The sequence below is a fragment of the Osmerus mordax genome, chromosome 24 (assembly GCF_038355195.1).
Source record: "Osmerus mordax isolate fOsmMor3 chromosome 24, fOsmMor3.pri, whole genome shotgun sequence".
Taxonomy (NCBI): Eukaryota; Metazoa; Chordata; class Actinopteri; order Osmeriformes; family Osmeridae; genus Osmerus; species Osmerus mordax.
The window spans coordinates 9,265,010-9,282,263 of NC_090073.1; the positions used below are offsets into that span (position 1 = coordinate 9,265,010).

Consider the following 17,254-nt stretch of genomic DNA (forward strand, 5'->3'; position numbering starts at 1 on the left):
GCCTTTGACTGGCCGGTCCACAACCCCAACTTCCTCCCATCCCAACAACCATGCGTGGGTAGTTCGTAGGGTCAAAGGGCCACCTAGCATGTATACAGCACCTAGCATGTATGACTTGCTACAGAGAGAACAGTAAACATCCAGACATGGAACGCTGTCCTGTCACTCAGCTCCACGTGGGACACGTTGAAAGCGTCCCAGGGGCGTCCCTGTGTCCGCAGCACAAAGGGACCAGCAGGACAGAGTGAATGGGGACACGTCCCTCTAAGTGGCCCAGTCTCTGTCTGCCCGGAGGGTCCACGGTCGGCACCACCAGGGTGGTGAGACACACACACACACACTACCCTTGCTGCTTTCCTCATTACTGTGGCAGAGTGTGTGTGTGTGTTTAGGGGGGGGGGGGGGGGGGGGGGGGGTTAACAGGAGTGTAAAAGATGTTGACCATTGACCAGTGCCCCCCCCCCCCTCCTGCTGAGACAAATGTAAAATATTTCCCAGTCACAAGACGTCAGAGACACGTTGCCAGGAAGGACTCGGCACAACGATTTGGGTGAGAGGGGTTAGTGGTGTGGGGGGGGGGAGCAGCCACCGTGGCAACGGAGAGGGAGAGACAGAGTGAGAGAGAGACAGAGAGGCCTGCCAGGAAGACAGGAGAGGGGGGGGGTATTACTTAGTCTCTCTTTTGTGAGGACCTGTTCGCTCCGATGCTTCTGCACTCGGATGTCGGCGGGCTACCTTTCCATCAGTGATACAGCCACCTCCCCTACATAATAGACTATTAATAGAGGCGAGGGCTCCTTCCCTTTCACCGCGTGCACCAACCAGACTGGGATTCTGACAATCCTGTCTCTTAGTTTCCAAAATCCCCAGAACAAGGCTCTTTGTGTGTGAAGGTGTGCTGGAGTGATAATAATGGTGTTGCAGATTCCTGGCACAGAAAGGGGTTGACACAGCAGGAGAGAGGAGAGAGAAAGGGACTTCTAACATCCAGAGAGAGTTCTCAAATCTAGATAGTCTGCTTCCTTTTGATGACTACAGCAGTCTCTGCAAAAGAGAGTGGTCCTAGACCAAGAGTAACCTAGTCTAATTTTATCAAAAACGTTATTACACAACACACTTTTATGTTAAATGTGTTTGTGTTGACACTGATAAACCACATTAGTAGATTCAAAAGGCCCGAAACTGTCCTTCTCACTTTTCACGAGATGTTAATCGACAAGTTTCAGACCCAGTCTGGTCTGACTGCAGCATGCTCCAAAAGCACCATTTGTGAGACCTCAAAGGAACAGACCTACATTTACTTATGAGGCAATTCATTAACACGAGGGAAAACTGGGTTGGATTCATCGGCTGTGCAACTGTTGTTACATGTCACCCCCTCCACCACCCTCACCCCTGTCACCCCCTCCACCACCCCCACCCCTGTCACCCCCTCCACCACCCCCACCCCTGTCACCCCCTCCACCCCTCTACTGCACCCAGAGGAAACATGACTCCCTTTCAGAGAGCACCTGAGCTACAGGTGTTGCTGGTGTAGCTATCACACAAGTGCCACCTGTGCACCTGTCATCGACTGGCTGAAGAGAGAGAGAGAATGATGACTAATGCCTGCCAGCGACTGGATTATGATTGAACCATTCTTTACTCTTTCAGTCCTTGGGTTTCACAAAACAATGACGGGATCAGTGAGGAGAGCTTTATCGGCTGGTTAGTCATCCTGGCTGGCTTCTCACTTGCTGATAAGGCTAGAGTAATATAGTTTATGGCTTCGGTGACCGCTTTTAAAATAGGAACTAGCTGGCACACTAACCAGTAACGCTTAAGCGATGTGTTTGTTATTTTTAAATTACTAGTAGCAGCCATTCTGCAATTCTATTAGCTGACTGGCTAGCTCGTTAATTTGATTGTTTCTAGTCTTTCTGTCGATTTACGGAGTCGAATCGGCTTGTCTGGTGTCACATTGCAGAAAGTTATAAACCATAAGTTGACATTTAAATATAAACCCTGGAAGCATTTCAACAGCCAAATACAGATTATTATCGTTTAGAAAGCTAACGGGCTACTAGTAGTCTATTTAAATGCACTGACAGGCGGGATGAATGAGTATGGTGTGTAAGTAGACTACCTGTGTAGCACAGTTAAGATCACCTTGAGAACAAAGTAGGCTATATCTTCCAGGATGGCAAAACTATTTATATCGCTGTTTATTGAGTTAGCTACTGCTACAGTAGCTAGGAATGGCAGTGAGATGAATAGCTGGCTAGCTAGCTAGCAGATGGTTTGTAAAATGTAAACCCAAGCATGCCTTGAACAGCAGTCCAGCTGCGGATGCTTATTATTTTTTTCACCATAAACATACTTCACACACAGTGTATCCTCGTATTTACCTGTAGTACGATAAAAGGCCATTGCTGAGGACGAACCATCGACGTTGGTAGCCTTTTAAATAGTTAGTCCATTTAAAAAGCCAGCCTTTGTAAGTATCGGACCCCGGTGTAGGGGCCGCGGTAGAGGTAGAAGCCGAGTTCTTCCCTGCTCACTCATCTTCCGCTTCGCCGCACGTTGGGGCGTGCAGGATAAGCAAGGGACCGAGGTAAGGACTGATCCTATCCGACTACCTGAGCCGCTACAGAGAGCTCTCCCCATACACTCGCCGCCAACGAGGGAGCTCGGCGGACGAGGGTCCGGGTTGATTCGGGATAAACAATGTTTACAGGCGCCCCGGTTCACATGACGGGAACTGGAGGAAGGATGAAAACTGATGCTGCGAGTGAGGAGGACGCGGTACCGCGAGGCTCGTGACGTTATCAGGAATTCCTCGTCAAGCATGTGACTCAAAGTAGTTGTCATTTGGATCATGTTTGTAGTCTACGATTTGTATTTAGCTGGGTGATTTTGAATACATTTCAATCGTAAAATGTTGATCCGCACTGGCTGGTCTAGCGAGTTAGTTAGCATACTTTTTTTTGCGCAAACAGTTTTCGATAGGACAACATGGACAACTAACATAGCTGTGAGCTTATGTTTTATGCAACATATTCCACAGAGTTGAGTGTGTTTTAATGCTGTGTTAATTGGTGTGTTTTTGTTACATGACTTGTTTTGGTACACAGCACAATTAATAGTTGCCCACACGGTGGCGATATTGCCTTTGTCATGGCGTGAGGAAAACATCGCATCATTCTCAAAAGCATTTATTTACTCGTGTCAAAAACAAACGTGTCACCTTTAAGTAAAAATGTCTACATGAACTGTTTTGATACAAAATAGCCCTTGTGCGACACATGGCACGCACACATTTTTAAACCAAATGTAAATACATTCATGCTACAAAACATTGCTTTCAAGCATAGCAATCCAGATGCTACATATTTCACAATTCTTAACAGCAATCAGTCTTCACCACACATTACTCCTGATTAATAACGTCAACACATTGTAACACAGTGCAATTAAACCTGACCCGCTGGCTTAGTAAACAACAGCATGCAACTTCTATGAAGCACTTTCAAATATATACATTATTTTCAGTGCATTTTCGTATGATGTCAGTCAATCAAACAGGGAAAATTGCCCAATTGTCTTCTTACCAACGTTCTAAGAACACACACACACACACACACAGAAAGATTATGCCTTTACATTTTAACAAACACTTCACTAGGTAAGGTAAGGTTTACCTTGTGGAATGTCACTGAGTGGATATGTGTGTTGTGTGTTTCAGGATCAAGATACTACAGTACTGAAGCAGTCTAAAGATCTGCTTTGGCACTGCAATGTTCTCGACTAAGCAAGCTAATCACCACAACATTACAAGACCCCCACCCCTCCACCCCCCACCCACACACACAGCTGCTGTGCTGCGCTGGCTCTGTCTTTAGGCCCCCTGCCTTGCGTAACCGGTGGAACCCCTGCAGTCTGCCACGGCCGCAGAGCTCCAGAGAGGGGATGTTTTCATTAAAAACACACCCAGGTAAAGAAGTCTGGCACAGGATTAAAGTCGTCCATCGAGATAAGGGGACTGCATTCTGCTCCAACAGAACCACCTCTCTCTCTCTTTCTATCTCTCTCTCTTTCTTCCCCCTCCTTTTCTCATTCTCTTTCTCTCTATTCCTCTCTCTCTCTCCCCCCCCCTCTCTTCCCTCGCTCTCTCAACAAGACTCATTCAATATTCACAGTACATTTAGGGGACTTTTGCTCCAGGACTTTCCTCTTTAACCCTGTCTGGTCGGGTCTGCTTCCAATAAAGTAAAGGTGACCAATGACAAGGGCAGGATTAAGAGAGACCAGTGTTACCCAGCACTTCCCACTTCTCCTCACTAGAAGTCTGTTTGTGATGCAGGGATCATTAAGAGTCAGGTGGCTGAGCGGTTAGGGAATCGGGCTAGTGATCTGAAGGTTGCCAGTTCGATTCCCGGCCGTGCTAAATGACATTGTGTCCTTGGGCAAGGCACTTCACCCTACTTGCCTCGGGGAGATTTTCCCTGTACTTACTGTAAGTCGCTCTGGATAAGAGCGTCTGCTAAATGACTAAATGTAAATGTAACCTCACAGCACCGTCCAACCAGGAAGACTGTCAAGTATTGCATTCTTTTCACTTTAACGACCGAAACAGAGATTCACAAACATAACAGTTGAGTATTCATTCATTTGCCTCGAGTCTGTCAATGCTCTGTTGGCACCAAGCAGACTGGCTTCCCTGTGAGTTGTGATCAATTAAACACAGCATAACAACTGCTGTGGTGAGGTAAGCATCCACTCACCACCGCGCTTCAGATCCCATCTTATTAAATACAGCGTTACACATCACACAACACAACCACTCTCATTCTTTCCCCCCTTTAATTCGGCATGATAATGCGTCTCTCGTGTAGACGGAGGTGGCCCAGGACACGGCCACATTGTCTCACAGCGCCGCGAGGAGAGAACAGCCACCTCGTGATCCGATCGCCCTTAGAACCCGTTCCTCCTCTTTAGATCACATGGGGACACACGCCCCCCCCCCCCCTTCCCTGGGTCACACGGGTCCACCCCCCTCGCCCGGGTCACATGACCGAGCAGCGGTTTCCTCTGCAGCGCCCCCTGCAGGCGGATGGCGGTGTGGTTCTGGCGTGCGCCCCGTGACACGGAGCTGCCCAGGAGTTCTTGAAGAGCAGCACCACGTGCCAGTTGAACTTGGCGGAACATTCCACGTAGCCACACTTCCAGGTCCTCTTCACCAGCACGGAGACGGCGCGGCGCGGGGTGAAGCGCTGGCGCTGAAGGTCCCTCTTACTGCCCACCACCAGGATGGGGACCTCACTGCTGTTGTTCTCCCTGGGGGGGGGGGGGGGAGTTGGGGCAGATGGGAGAGGGGTTGGGGGGAGAGCAGAGGGTAAGAGAACAGACAGGAGTCACAGAGTGACAGAGTGGATGAACGTGAACTTAGATCAAAATCATCCGGCACGCTGAGAACGCGAGGTGGATCCATCAACAATCAGTTCACGACTGCGGCCAGCAGCCTGTGAGCTCAGCCAGCAGCCTGTGAGCTCAGCCAGCAGCCTGTGAGCTCAGCAGGGCTACTGGGTGGAGCCGGCGGATGAGGCGGCCCTGAGGAGGGGAGTGTCTGGACGGAGCAAGCCAGTCGTCCTCTCTGACGATGTGAAGGGCAGGCAGTGACTCACAGGAACCCTCTCTGAGACAGTCAGCGCGCGTCAGGGTGTGAGCAAGGTGTTTGAAGATTGCCGCAGAATGTGTGTGTGTGGATATATACTGTATGTGTGTGTGTGTATATATATATATATATATGTGTGTGTGTATGTGTGTGTGTCACCAGAAGGTGAGGGGTCTGATTGCGGCTTCGTCTGCAGGGAGGGTCCGACGCCGTGGAGGGAATGTTCTCCACAGCCTGCTGGAGGGTGGAGAGGGGAGGGTGGAGGAGAGGAGAGGGGAGGGTGGAGTAGAGGGTGGAGGAGAGGAGAGGGGAGGGTGGAGGAGAGGAGAGGGTGGAAGAGAGGGTGGAGAGGGGAGGATGGAGGGGATGGTGGAGAGGGGAGGGTGGAGAGAGCAGGGTGGAGGAGAGGGTGGAGAGGGGAGGGTGGAGAGGCAGGGCTGATGGGTCCCTGAGAGAAGGCAGTGAGGACTCGAGTGTGGCTCACATTAACCGTGCTGAGCACAAAAACCTCAGAGCAGCATTTCTGTTTCTCTGGCATCACGAGGTGATGAAAAAACAAAACCAAAGGAAACGCACAATCCTGAACATCAGTCATTTATGCAAATATCGGTTTACATTATATTATATATTATATTTTAGAACTACACATATATCCTTATCCCCACAGATGACAGTTAATCTCCTGAAGGCATCCAACAGTAATTCCTCAGTTGTTACAGTTGAGCAAGCATCTCCTCACCCACTGTACCACAGACTTCAAAATATCCTGTCACCTAACCGCTCAGGCCTGAGGGTCTGGGGAGTTTACAGCTATATGTGTGAGAGAGAGACAGATAGAGACAATCTGAGAGAGAAAGAAAAAGAGAGAGACAAGGAGTAGGAGAGGATGACAGAGAAAGAAAGACAGACAGACAGAGAGAGAGACAGAAATGGACAGAGAGATGAGAGGAAGTGAGACAGATACATAGAGAGAGGGGGGCAGGGAGGATAAGACAGAGAGAATGGTGAATAGGAAGAGAGAGAGAGGAAGAGAGAGAAGGAGAGAGAGAGAGAGAAGAGAGAAGAGAGAAGAGAGAAGAGAGAAGAGAGAAGAGAGAGAGAGAGTGCTGTCAGAGTCTTCATTACATCAAAGACAGCTGTGGCCTTCTAGGGAGGGAGCTGAGAAGAACAACAGGTCTGTCTGGATGTGAGGGGGGGGGGGACAGACAATAGAGACACAGATCGATTTTTTTCAGAGGGGAGCTTTCTTCCTCCAGCCAACAAACCCATACAACCTCCATCACTTGGAGACATAACCTCTCCTGGATTTAGTATCCAGACAGCCCATCCACTGTTCCCCCTCAACCCCCCCCCCTCCCCCCTCCACAAAGTCTCCTTCACCCTTCCCGCTCTCACATCTACCAGTCTAGCCTTCCTCTTTCATCCTCCATATTGTGTGTATCTCTCTCTCTCAGTTCTCTCTCTCTATCTTCTCTTTCTTCCTCCCTGTGTCTCTGTAGTAAATAATGTATGCTCTGTCTGTCATGGGTCTTAACCACAGCAGGCTCCGCCAACAACCCAGAGAGATGAACCAGGGAGTTCCCTGCCTAGCTCCACACCTCGGAAGAGGGGGGTGTGGGGGGGGGGGTGTAGGATGAGTGGAGGGAGAGGAAAAGGGGAAGGGAAGGAGGAGGGTGACAGGGGTAGGAGGAGGGAGGGAGGGAGGGAGGGAGGGAGGGAGGGAGGGAGGGAGGGAGGGAGGGAGGGAGGGAGGGAGGGAGGGAGGGAGGGAGGGAGGGAGGGAGGGAGGGAGGGAGGGAGGGAGGGAGGGAGGGAGGGAGGGAGGGAGAAGGCCAGTCACGTCAGGGAGCATCTTGGGTAACTCCCTTCACCACCTGACAGATGAAGGCCACTCACAACTCCATCAGCATGCAAATGTATGCGGCGTAGACGCTTTCAGCCTCAACGACAGGAAGCGGCCTCTCTACACGACCACACACGCCCGCTTGTCGCCCACGAACGCCACGATCATTACCAGGCTGTCACACACAGAAGTGTCCGAAATGAAAACCCTCTCTCCACCACGGCTCTCTGTTCTGTACCGACACAAGGGGGTGAAAGCAGTTCTTTTTTCCTGGCGTGGACTGTGTGAGGGGGTGCCGTCATCTCTGGATCAAAACACATCAGGGCGGTTCAGCCGGGTGCTTTCGGCTGGATGTTGATGACTGTCTGGTGGCTCAGCATGTGATTCCTGCTTCATACGGTGTGGGTTATGCTGTGTCACTGGATCTCTGTGCAGTTCTACTTTGGACAGTGCTATGCTGTGCTGTGCTATGCTATGCTATGCTGTGCTTTGCCATGCTAAGCTGTGCTGGGATGGGCTGTGCTGTACATGCTGTGCCATGCTATGCTATTCGCAGTGGGCAGAGCTCTACCTGTGCTCTACTATCTGCTGTCGGATCATCTTGACGTATTCGAAGCTCTCCACGCAGCAGATGTCATAGACCAGGATGTAGGCGTTGGCGTTACGAACCCCCAAGCAGCGGAGATCCATCCACTCCTAAACACGCACACACACACACACACACACACACACACACACACAGGGACAGATAAAACAGGACGTGAGGACACTGCTTCACTTCTCCACAAGGACAAGGACACGCAAAATCAATTAAAAAATGCGCAGACGCATCGGCTAATGATCAAATCTGAGTTTGTTTACGCCACTCACTAAATTGCCCTAAAGACGTTTTACGACATGTTTGACTTCCATTAAGTCAATTTACCTCTCGTTTGCTCTGAGAGCACTCAGTGTGTCAGAAGTCTGACAGGTTACTGGAGCTGTAAAGTATGTTTGTCTGCGCTTATGTTAATAAGGCAAGCTTGTTGAGAGCCTTGTCTGCCAGCACGGAGCTGGGCGGTGGAAAGGGAGGAATCTGTTCCAGGGTACCCAGACCGAGAACTATTCTCCTGCTGCAGACATAGTCATGCCCTGCAGCCTGACTGTACCAGCCTGATCACACTCACCACACACTTGCGCAGGGGGGTCAAACAGCACCGGTGTGGAATAGTAATGATTTGTCAACAATAATTACACCGCACGGCACAATAGGAGACATTTGCCATGATGACACAGTGACCCACTCTCTGCATACCTCTCTCATATGTTTCTCTCTTTTTCTTTCTCTCCATCTCTCATTCTCTCTCTTTTTCTCTCTCTTTCTCTCTCTCCATCTCTCATTCTCATTCTCTCTCTTTCTCTCTCTCTGTCATTGTCTCTGTCATTGTCTTTCTCTCATTGTCTCTCGCTCTATTCTCTCTCTTTATTCCATTTGCTTTTCTCTCTCGCTCTCACTCTCTGTCACCCTCTCTAGCCCTGTGAGCTGAATCTATAAGTGTTTTTTCTGGCTTGTGAGACCAGGGGAGATAGAGAAGGAAGGGGGGGATGGAGAGAGAAAAATGAGAGTGGGTAACTGGGGGAGGGAAATAGCAAAAGGCTTCTCTGAAGGAATGAAGAGAACGATTATCACACAGCTGAGGATGGAAGAAGAAAGATGGAAACCAGGGTGTGATGGTCCCCCCCAACCCCCCCAGCCCCCCCAGCCCTCTCATCATCCAGCAATCCTACCCCCCCTCCCGATCCCCTGAACCTCCCCCAGCCCCCCCAACCCTCTCATCATCCAGCAATCCTACCCCCCTTGACTGAAAGATACCGACACGTTCTACCTGAGAGCCCTCCCACCCCCTCCCCCGCCCCCCCAGCCCTCAGGGGTGGGAGGGGGGGGGGGTGGGAGGTTCCATATGTCACCGCATTAACAAGCTTTCACAAACGACACTGTCAGAGTGCAGCTAGGAAATAAACTGAATTCACAGTCCAGAGAAGGGACCCCCTCAAAGTTGGTACTTTAAAACAACTTAAAAACATCACTTGTGGCAGAATACCGAATCCCAAAAAGCCTTAAAAAAAGGGAAATGTTCATAAGTAACTTTGATTGGGAATCTGAAGGAGAAGAAGCTGTAATCAGCCTGTAATCGATGTGAGACCTGACGATGTAAACACAGCCGTGTTGACGGGGATGTGTTTCCTTTCATCTCGAGGGATTTGTGGCACCGGTGTTTGTAGTGTTGCGGTAAATGTTAGGAGAGATTAAGACAAAGAAAACAAGGATGAGAAGCAGAGAAAGCAAAATAAAGAGAGCGAAAGAAATGTAGAACCAGAAAGAGACACACAGAAAGAGAAACTGAGCCAGACAGAGAGAGAGAGAGAGAGAGAGAGAGAGAGGGAGGAGAGGAGAGAGAGAGAGAGAGAGAGAGAGAGAGAGAGAGAGAGAGAGAGAGAGAGAGAGAGAGAGAGAGAGAGAGAGAGAGAGAGAGAGAGAGAGAGAGAGAGAGAGAGAGAGAGAGAGAGAGAGAGGAGAGGGAGAGAGGGAGAGAGAGAGAGAGAGAGTCACACATAGCCAGAGATAATGAGAGCGATCAGCCATGGAGCTGAACACTGTGGCTCTGAGATCATTAAACAACAGTAGGAGAGGGGAAGAGAGAGATAGAGAGAGATAGAGAGAGAGTCACACAGTAGGAGAGAGGGAGTGAGTGAAGAGGCGGAGAGATGGAACTGAGAAACAGAAAGAAAGAAAAAGCATTTGTGGCTCAGAAATAAAGAAAGGAACAATTCCTGCTCTGGTTCTGCTAAAAATATCTCCTTCTGAACACCAGCTCGATTTAACCCTTGTGTTGTCATTGTGACCCACCGTCGTATTGCGACAACTTTACTGCATACAAAAACAAGTGAAGCATTTTCTTTTAACCGTTGGGCTGTCTCAGACCCCCCACATTGAAAAGGTTGAAAGAAAATAATTTGTATTTGTTTTTGTATTGGGTAAAATTGGGTAAACACAACGATGGTTCGTTATGAACCTTTGGGTCATGTGACCCGAAGGCAGCACAAGGGTTAAAACTAGATTCTCTCAGGATTCGCGAGCAAACATGATTCAGTAGATCATCACAATCCTAATGTCATCTTTTTTTATAGGCCTCCTCTGTCCCCTGGCACCGCAATCACCCGTTCATTTGATCCCCAGATCAAGCGCAGCTCTAAACCCGTTTCCCTTGTTTTGTTTCTCAAAGCTCCGCTGCGGGTGAGCTAGACACAGGCTCCAGTCCTGGTCTCCCTAGCTGCAGGCAGCATCTGCAGAAGAAGAAGTGTTCTTCTTCTTCTGCTCCTGTTGCACGTCCTTCACGGAGCTAAAAATAATCCTCCCTGGCTCAGCAGACAGGTCTTTGTCGTCCCTGCCGTGTGTGCTCGTGGAGGTGGAGCTCCGCATACAGGAACACGGGCCGAGTTGAGGCCTCAGGCCCAAGCAGGAGGGGAGGGGGGGGCTCCGGGGTTCAGGGTGGAAAGATAAGACATGGGGTTAAGGGGAGAGGAATCCCACTCAAATAGAGTAAATCGTTTGTTTTGTGTGTGTGTGTGTGTGTGTGTGCATGGGTGCAACACAAGTGTGTGTGTGATTGTGTGTGCGTGGGTGCAAAATTAGCATGTGTGTGCGTGTGTGTGTGCTCCAGTTAACTCTTTGAAGTTTACAAAAAAAACAGCAGCCTCCGCCCCTTGTTGTGTCGCTGCCAAACAGTGAGTGGGTTTCCTTGACAACTCATACCCTCAGGCACATGTTTAGCAGGCTGCAACGCCACTATCATGGCCCCCATCCTGAACACAGAGCTACCCACACACCGGGGGGACCAGGGGCCAGGCTAGGGAGGGGGGAGAGGGGTGCCCAGGGCCACTTGGAGCCTGGAGGATGTGTAACCTCCAGGGACACATCTGTTTGTCCACCTGGGGGACGCCTGCCCTCCAGGGAACCAGTTGGTAAACCTGGGGGACTCCTGCTGGGTTTGTTGGTGTTTGGGTCGCACCGTTTGTTTGAGGAGGCATCGATCCCGTCGTCTCTCTGACAGAGGCCGGTAATGCTTTCCTCTGGCAAACAGACACACACGACATTTATGCGTGCAACTGTTTACACACGTACTGTACACACACACCCACACATGCACGTATGAACACACGTAGGGTCTCATATAAATATATATTTATATATATTTATATATATATGTGCACACCCACATCCATAGCAAGTCTGTAGCGTGGGTGACGGCGTGTCTGAAATCATGACTGTTACCATGTCTGCAGAAGGACAAAGATATAAAATTGCACACATGATACAGAGAGAAAGAGAGAGAGAGAGAGAGAGAGAGAGAGAGGGGGGGGGGGGAGAGAGAGAGTGTGAGGGAGAGGGAGAGATGGAGAGAGAGAGAAACATTGCGTGGGATGGGAAAATGAAAGAAAATACATTATCAGGGGGAAAAAAGAAACTAATCCAAGATGGATTCTGCGTTTGGGCTTGGATCCATCTGTCACTTCCTGTCAACACAACCTATCGACAGGAAGTGACAGATGCTCTCCTGGTACAAACAGCAACAAACAGCAACAGACAGCTACACCACCAGCTAATAGATGATGATCACCACCCCAGTCCTGTGGTTTAAACAGCAGAGGGGAGTCTCGCCAGCTTGTCACTGGGCCCAGAACCAGTGCATCTTCTAAACGACTGACTAGGACAGTCGGAATGTATAAAAACTAAAACTATTTGACGTGCATGCATGACAGACGAGGGAACAGTTTACCAGTGGCGATTTTAGACACTTTTTAGGGGTGCTCAAGCACACTTAAATTTAATCTCAGCACCCCTAAAAATAATAATAATAATAATAAAAATAAAAAAAAGAATTATTATGAATTGTTATTATCTTCAATACGTTTTAGTGCTCTAACGTGTTAAAACAATATTTATTTATTGTTGACACATCATTATCGTTTCATTTGATGCTGGTAGTTCATGAAGAAAGGGACTTTCTTCGTTTTTTAATTCATTAAACGTTTTGCATAATAATAAATAAATGTATTAATTGTTATCCAGTGAAATTTGTGATTTGTTAGCAAGGGGGTTTAACACTTTTGCAAGGCACTGTATCCATGTCACATTCTCATTGGGGGCTGAGCCCCCCTAAAGGTCTGATCCTATAATTGCCCCTGCAGTTTCCCTGTAACATGGAAACAGTAGAAACGCTACCATTCCCACTAAGATAACTTACTTCCTTGTCCGACTACCTGGATATGATGTGGATGAATGGAAACTTCAATTTGGCCAATAAAAGTTGTTACAGAACCAAGTGGAAACTTAATTTGAGTAAAGTTTCCTTTCCACAGTTTCCATTGACGTTTCTCTATTCTGCTCTAATACGCTGCAGCAGACCTGCAGCCAACTCCATTACCAGTGTTCCCCCAGTCCCTGGGGAGGGTCCTGGGCTGTAATCTAATCAGCCCAGTAATGACATGGAGACTGAGGCCAGATCTGTCTGCTTGGGCCCAGACGAGCAGCTCTGTGACCCAGCCTCACTCTCCCTCTGCACGGGTACTACTGGACCCTGGATGGGGGTGGGGAGAGAGGGGTGAGAAGGAGGGGAGAGGGGTGGGTAGGGGAGGAGAGGAGAGGGGATGAGATGGGTGAGGAAAGGAGAAGAGTAGAGGGGAGGAGAGGGGTGAGGAAGGAGAGGAGTGGGGTGGGGAGGGGAGGAGAGGGGTTGAGAGGAGAGAAGAAGGGAGAGAGGGGTGAGGAGGAGAGAAGAGGGCAGTAGAGGAGAGGAGGAGGAGATGGGTGAGGAGTGGAGAGGGGTGAGGAAGGAGAGGAGTGGGGTGGGGAGGGGTTGAGAGGAGAGAAGAAGGGAGAGAGGGGTGAGAAGGAGAGAAAAGGGGAGTAGAGGAGAGGAGGAGAGGGGTGAGGAGGAGAGAAGAGGGGAGTAGAGGAGAGGAGGAGGAGAGGGGTGAGGAAAGGAGAAGAGTAGAGGGGAGGAGAGGGGTGAGGAAGGAGAGGAGTGGGGTGGGGAGGGGAGGAGAGGGGTTGAGAGGAGAGAAGAAGGGAGAGAGGGGTGAGGAGGAGAGAAGAGGGCAGTAGAGGAGAGGAGGAGGAGATGGGTGAGGAGTGGAGAAGGGTGAGGAAGGAGAGGAGTGGGGTGGGGAGGGGTTGAGAGGAGAGAAGAGAAGAAGGGATAGAGGGGTGAGAAGGAGAGAAGAGGGGAGTAGAGGAGAGGAGGAGGAGAGGGGTGAGGAGGAAAGAAGAGGGGAGTAGAGGAGAGGAGGAGGAGAGGGGTGAGGAGGAGAGAACCTGCCCCTCCTCCTCTCCTGTCAGAGTCAGTAAAACACCACCAGCACAGCAAGCTTTCTTAAGAGAAGACTGGACAGGGTAGAGGTCAGCGTTGCCCCTCTCAGGACAGGCTGAGGAAATGAGCTCATGAATCAGTAGGACGCTGTAGCAATGCTGTAGCAGCACTCAACTAATGCTTTTCTCTGACCTACTAAAGAGGCCTGTCTGTTGCCCTGGCCCCATCCTTCACAGGACTGAAGCTGCCAGGGACAGTAACACAGCAGGAATACTGATACTGGAAGATGTCACAACCTGTTTCTATTGAGAGCTGTGATCTTTCAGGTTCCATGTGACGAGGTGCCAGGGAGATGCACACACACACACACACACACCTCAGAGCTCAGAAAATGAGCCCACCTGTTTTCACTCCGCTGTTCACAAACACCAGACTGTACTGTTAAGGACCATTTACCTGAAGAAAGCGCAAACCCAATCAGATGTTGTGTGGAGAGAGGCCCCGCGGGGTCGCAGACAAGACAACATGCGCCAGACCCCTACACACATCGGTATAGCTTTTTTTTGGGTCACATTCCACATTTTCTTCTTCTTCCCTGGACACTATGAGAATCATTCTTCCTTCGCTGCTCTGCTGGCTGTGCTGAGTCGGCATTGTCACACACACACACACACACACACACACACACACACATCTCCCCCGTGTGCCGTCGCTGTGGTTGACGGAGCGCACGCAGCGCTTCACGAGCTCTGTCGTTTAATGCGTTCTCTCCTGATCTCATTTGTTTTCCGGTGGTAGCTCCGTGGTGCCGGGGAGCCCAGGTGTGGCTGTTAAGGCCCCTCGCTCCCACAGCAAATAACCAAACAGCCCGAAGGTCGTCAGAGACCTCGGAGCAGGGGGGCGGGACGAGGGTCCCTGCGGTGTCTGATACTGTAGCCTATGTAAGCACAACTTCAATTGAATATTTTCAAATCTTTTTTTATTTTTTTCTATCTCTGACGTGAGCTAAAACCAGAAAAGCATTGTCAGTTCCATGAATATGGCAGAAATATGTAACATTTTCTTTTTTATTTGGGTATTTTCTGTTGTTGTTTACTGTGACACACACACAAAAAAAACTCCCTGGTTCACATTTGATTGTGTGTGAATTAAACACACAGATTAAACTGTGTGTTTTCACAACAAACACTTCAACTGTTTTTCCGGTCCTATGTCAGCTGGGTCCGGTCCAAGAACCGGAGAACCGGTTTCACCCCTGCGGTCCGGGGGGAGGGCCGTGCGCAGCTGCGCGAGCCAATAGGCTACACAACGGTAACTCAATTATGAAGTTCTAACTCGGAGGTGGCAGAACTGATGGTATTAATTTAACATGACATTATCGTGCTTATTCTTGCCTCATGGAGGCCGGTCTATGTGGGCAGGTGCGATGGAGGACAGAGAGAGAGAGTTTTAAACCGTCAAAGTAGGCTCTGCGGTTGAAGTCAAACGGTCTCCATAGCAACTACTCTTAAAGGACGTCCAATGAAACAAAATATAAATTGCATTTAGGCTATAATCGAATTTCTGCATTATCTCTGAACAATTGCACGAGCGATCTCTCTACGCCTTTTTTTTTTTAAAGGATCAGAATGCTACAAGTGAAATGGTCAAACCATGTTACTTAGCCTACTAGATTAGAATTTAGGCTGCAGTTATGAAATTTACTGTAGAGAACACTTCTAACCAGAGATTCATTCAAGACCATCCTTACCTGGTTTGAGTTTGAGGGGAAAGACGAAATTGGCGGGATATCCAAAATCTTCAGCTCGTATATGCTTCCGTTCAAAATGACGGAGGGCCTGTAAACGTACCTGGTTCTAGTCGGAGTGTAAACCTCGGAGAAATCATTGTATATAAATTGACGGATTATCGAAGTTTTCCCGACACCGGGAGCACCGATAACTGCGATACTAAAGGTCTCAACCATTCCTGGAGAATCAGTACCATGGACAGCAACTTAAAGCCTACACAAAGATCAGAGCTGTTAGGAGAGCATGCACCTGCAGTTGGAGTTCTGCCAAAACCTGCAGTTCATTGTTCGTTATTGTTGAAATTGTTGATTGCGGAAATATTTCGATATGCCAAGGCTGTCTGTATTCTTCATTCTATACATCAACAAAAGTCCATCGTTAACCTCCGTATGGGGAACTTTTCGGTTGTTATTTCAGTTTTTTGGTTGGGAAACATTCCGTGCGTTGTGAGGCTGTACCAAATAAAACAGAGCCATCTAATCTTTAATATTCGCAATGTTGCCGGTACGCATGGAATAATAAAAAACATCTTCAGGAGACATTCCCCTGCCTCTTCATCCCCAGTGGCGGAGCGTAAAAAGTCAATCCTCGTTTCCACATCGGCATCATCTCAGTCTCTGTAGCCAGCAACTAGTCCAAAAGTAAACCAACCCATTTTAATTGGTTTCAAAGGACCTTGGTCTTTACAATCAGACCTCTCATTTTCAGCCAATGCACCAGCCAGTTCGCGTTCCACGAATCCTTGGACGCGCAAAGCCACTCTATCAGAACGACGAAATCTTGAACCTGTTCTGACACACTCGTCTCTTCGACGAGGGAAACGAGATGTTTAATTCAGGTGGGAAACGCAATCCAGACATACAAGCGCGCGCCGCTGCAGCAGCCTGGACATCAACTGTATTTATCCCCTGCGCACTGGTGTAGCCTTTAGTAGCCTACGCGTGCGCTGTGTGAGTAAATGTGTGTGTGTGTGTGTGAGTGTGTGAGAGAGAGAGAGAGAGAGAGAGAGAGAGAGAGAGAGAGAGCGAGAGAGAGAGCGAGAGCGAGAGAGAGCGAGAGAGAGAGAGAGAGGCGCGTTTGCATGCGCGAATGTTTTTCATCATGTTTGCCTCTGACATTTTTGTGGCTTTCGTTAGCATAGCGTGGAGCCACGCAGCATTAGGGTCAATAAAGGTCTTCTACTGCACGCGACTCTGTTACGAGCAGCAATTTAGAGGGTGAAGGCTTCTAGAAAACATGGACTGCGAGATGAAAGAGTTATATAGTAGAATATATATATATATATAGTATACATATATATATTATATAGTAAATCACAAGATTTTGATGTTCAAAGCAGCAAAAATTGTTGAACGATTAGCCTACTTTTTAGCGTATGAATCCGTCCCGTGTGTTGCAGGGCTATCAATCTATGGTGAATTCAGTGAAATTTGAATGACACAATTATCAGTTGATTTTGATTAATGTGATGACATTTCAAGGTCATAAACGATTTGTTAGGTCAAACAAACCCCATCAAAGTACAATATATCAAAATAACCGTATTATTAAATCAATTGGGTGTGCGTATATGTAATCACTTAATAGGCCAAGTTATCATCATCAGAAATTAGTAATG

General features: G+C 48.8%; 2 protein-coding genes across 2 annotated transcripts in view; both read right to left on the reverse strand.

Moving 5' to 3' along the window:
• The window catches only part of osbp2b (oxysterol binding protein 2b), a 30,409-nt gene extending 27,550 nt beyond the window's left edge, over positions 1 to 2,859 (reverse strand). The window contains 2 exon segments of the mRNA XM_067228017.1: positions 2,388 to 2,535; positions 2,538 to 2,859. Of these exon segments, the coding sequence (XP_067084118.1) occupies positions 2,388 to 2,535; positions 2,538 to 2,859 (470 nt within the window).
• A 2,186-nt stretch (positions 2,860 to 5,045) lies between these two features.
• rasl10a (RAS-like, family 10, member A) lies at positions 5,046 to 15,812 on the reverse strand. Its single transcript, XM_067228367.1, is given in 5 exon segments — positions 5,046 to 5,066; positions 5,068 to 5,147; positions 5,150 to 5,316; positions 8,068 to 8,192; positions 15,597 to 15,812. Coding segments are annotated over 5 exon segments (609 nt in total).
• Between the last annotated feature and the right edge of the window lie 1,442 nt (positions 15,813 to 17,254).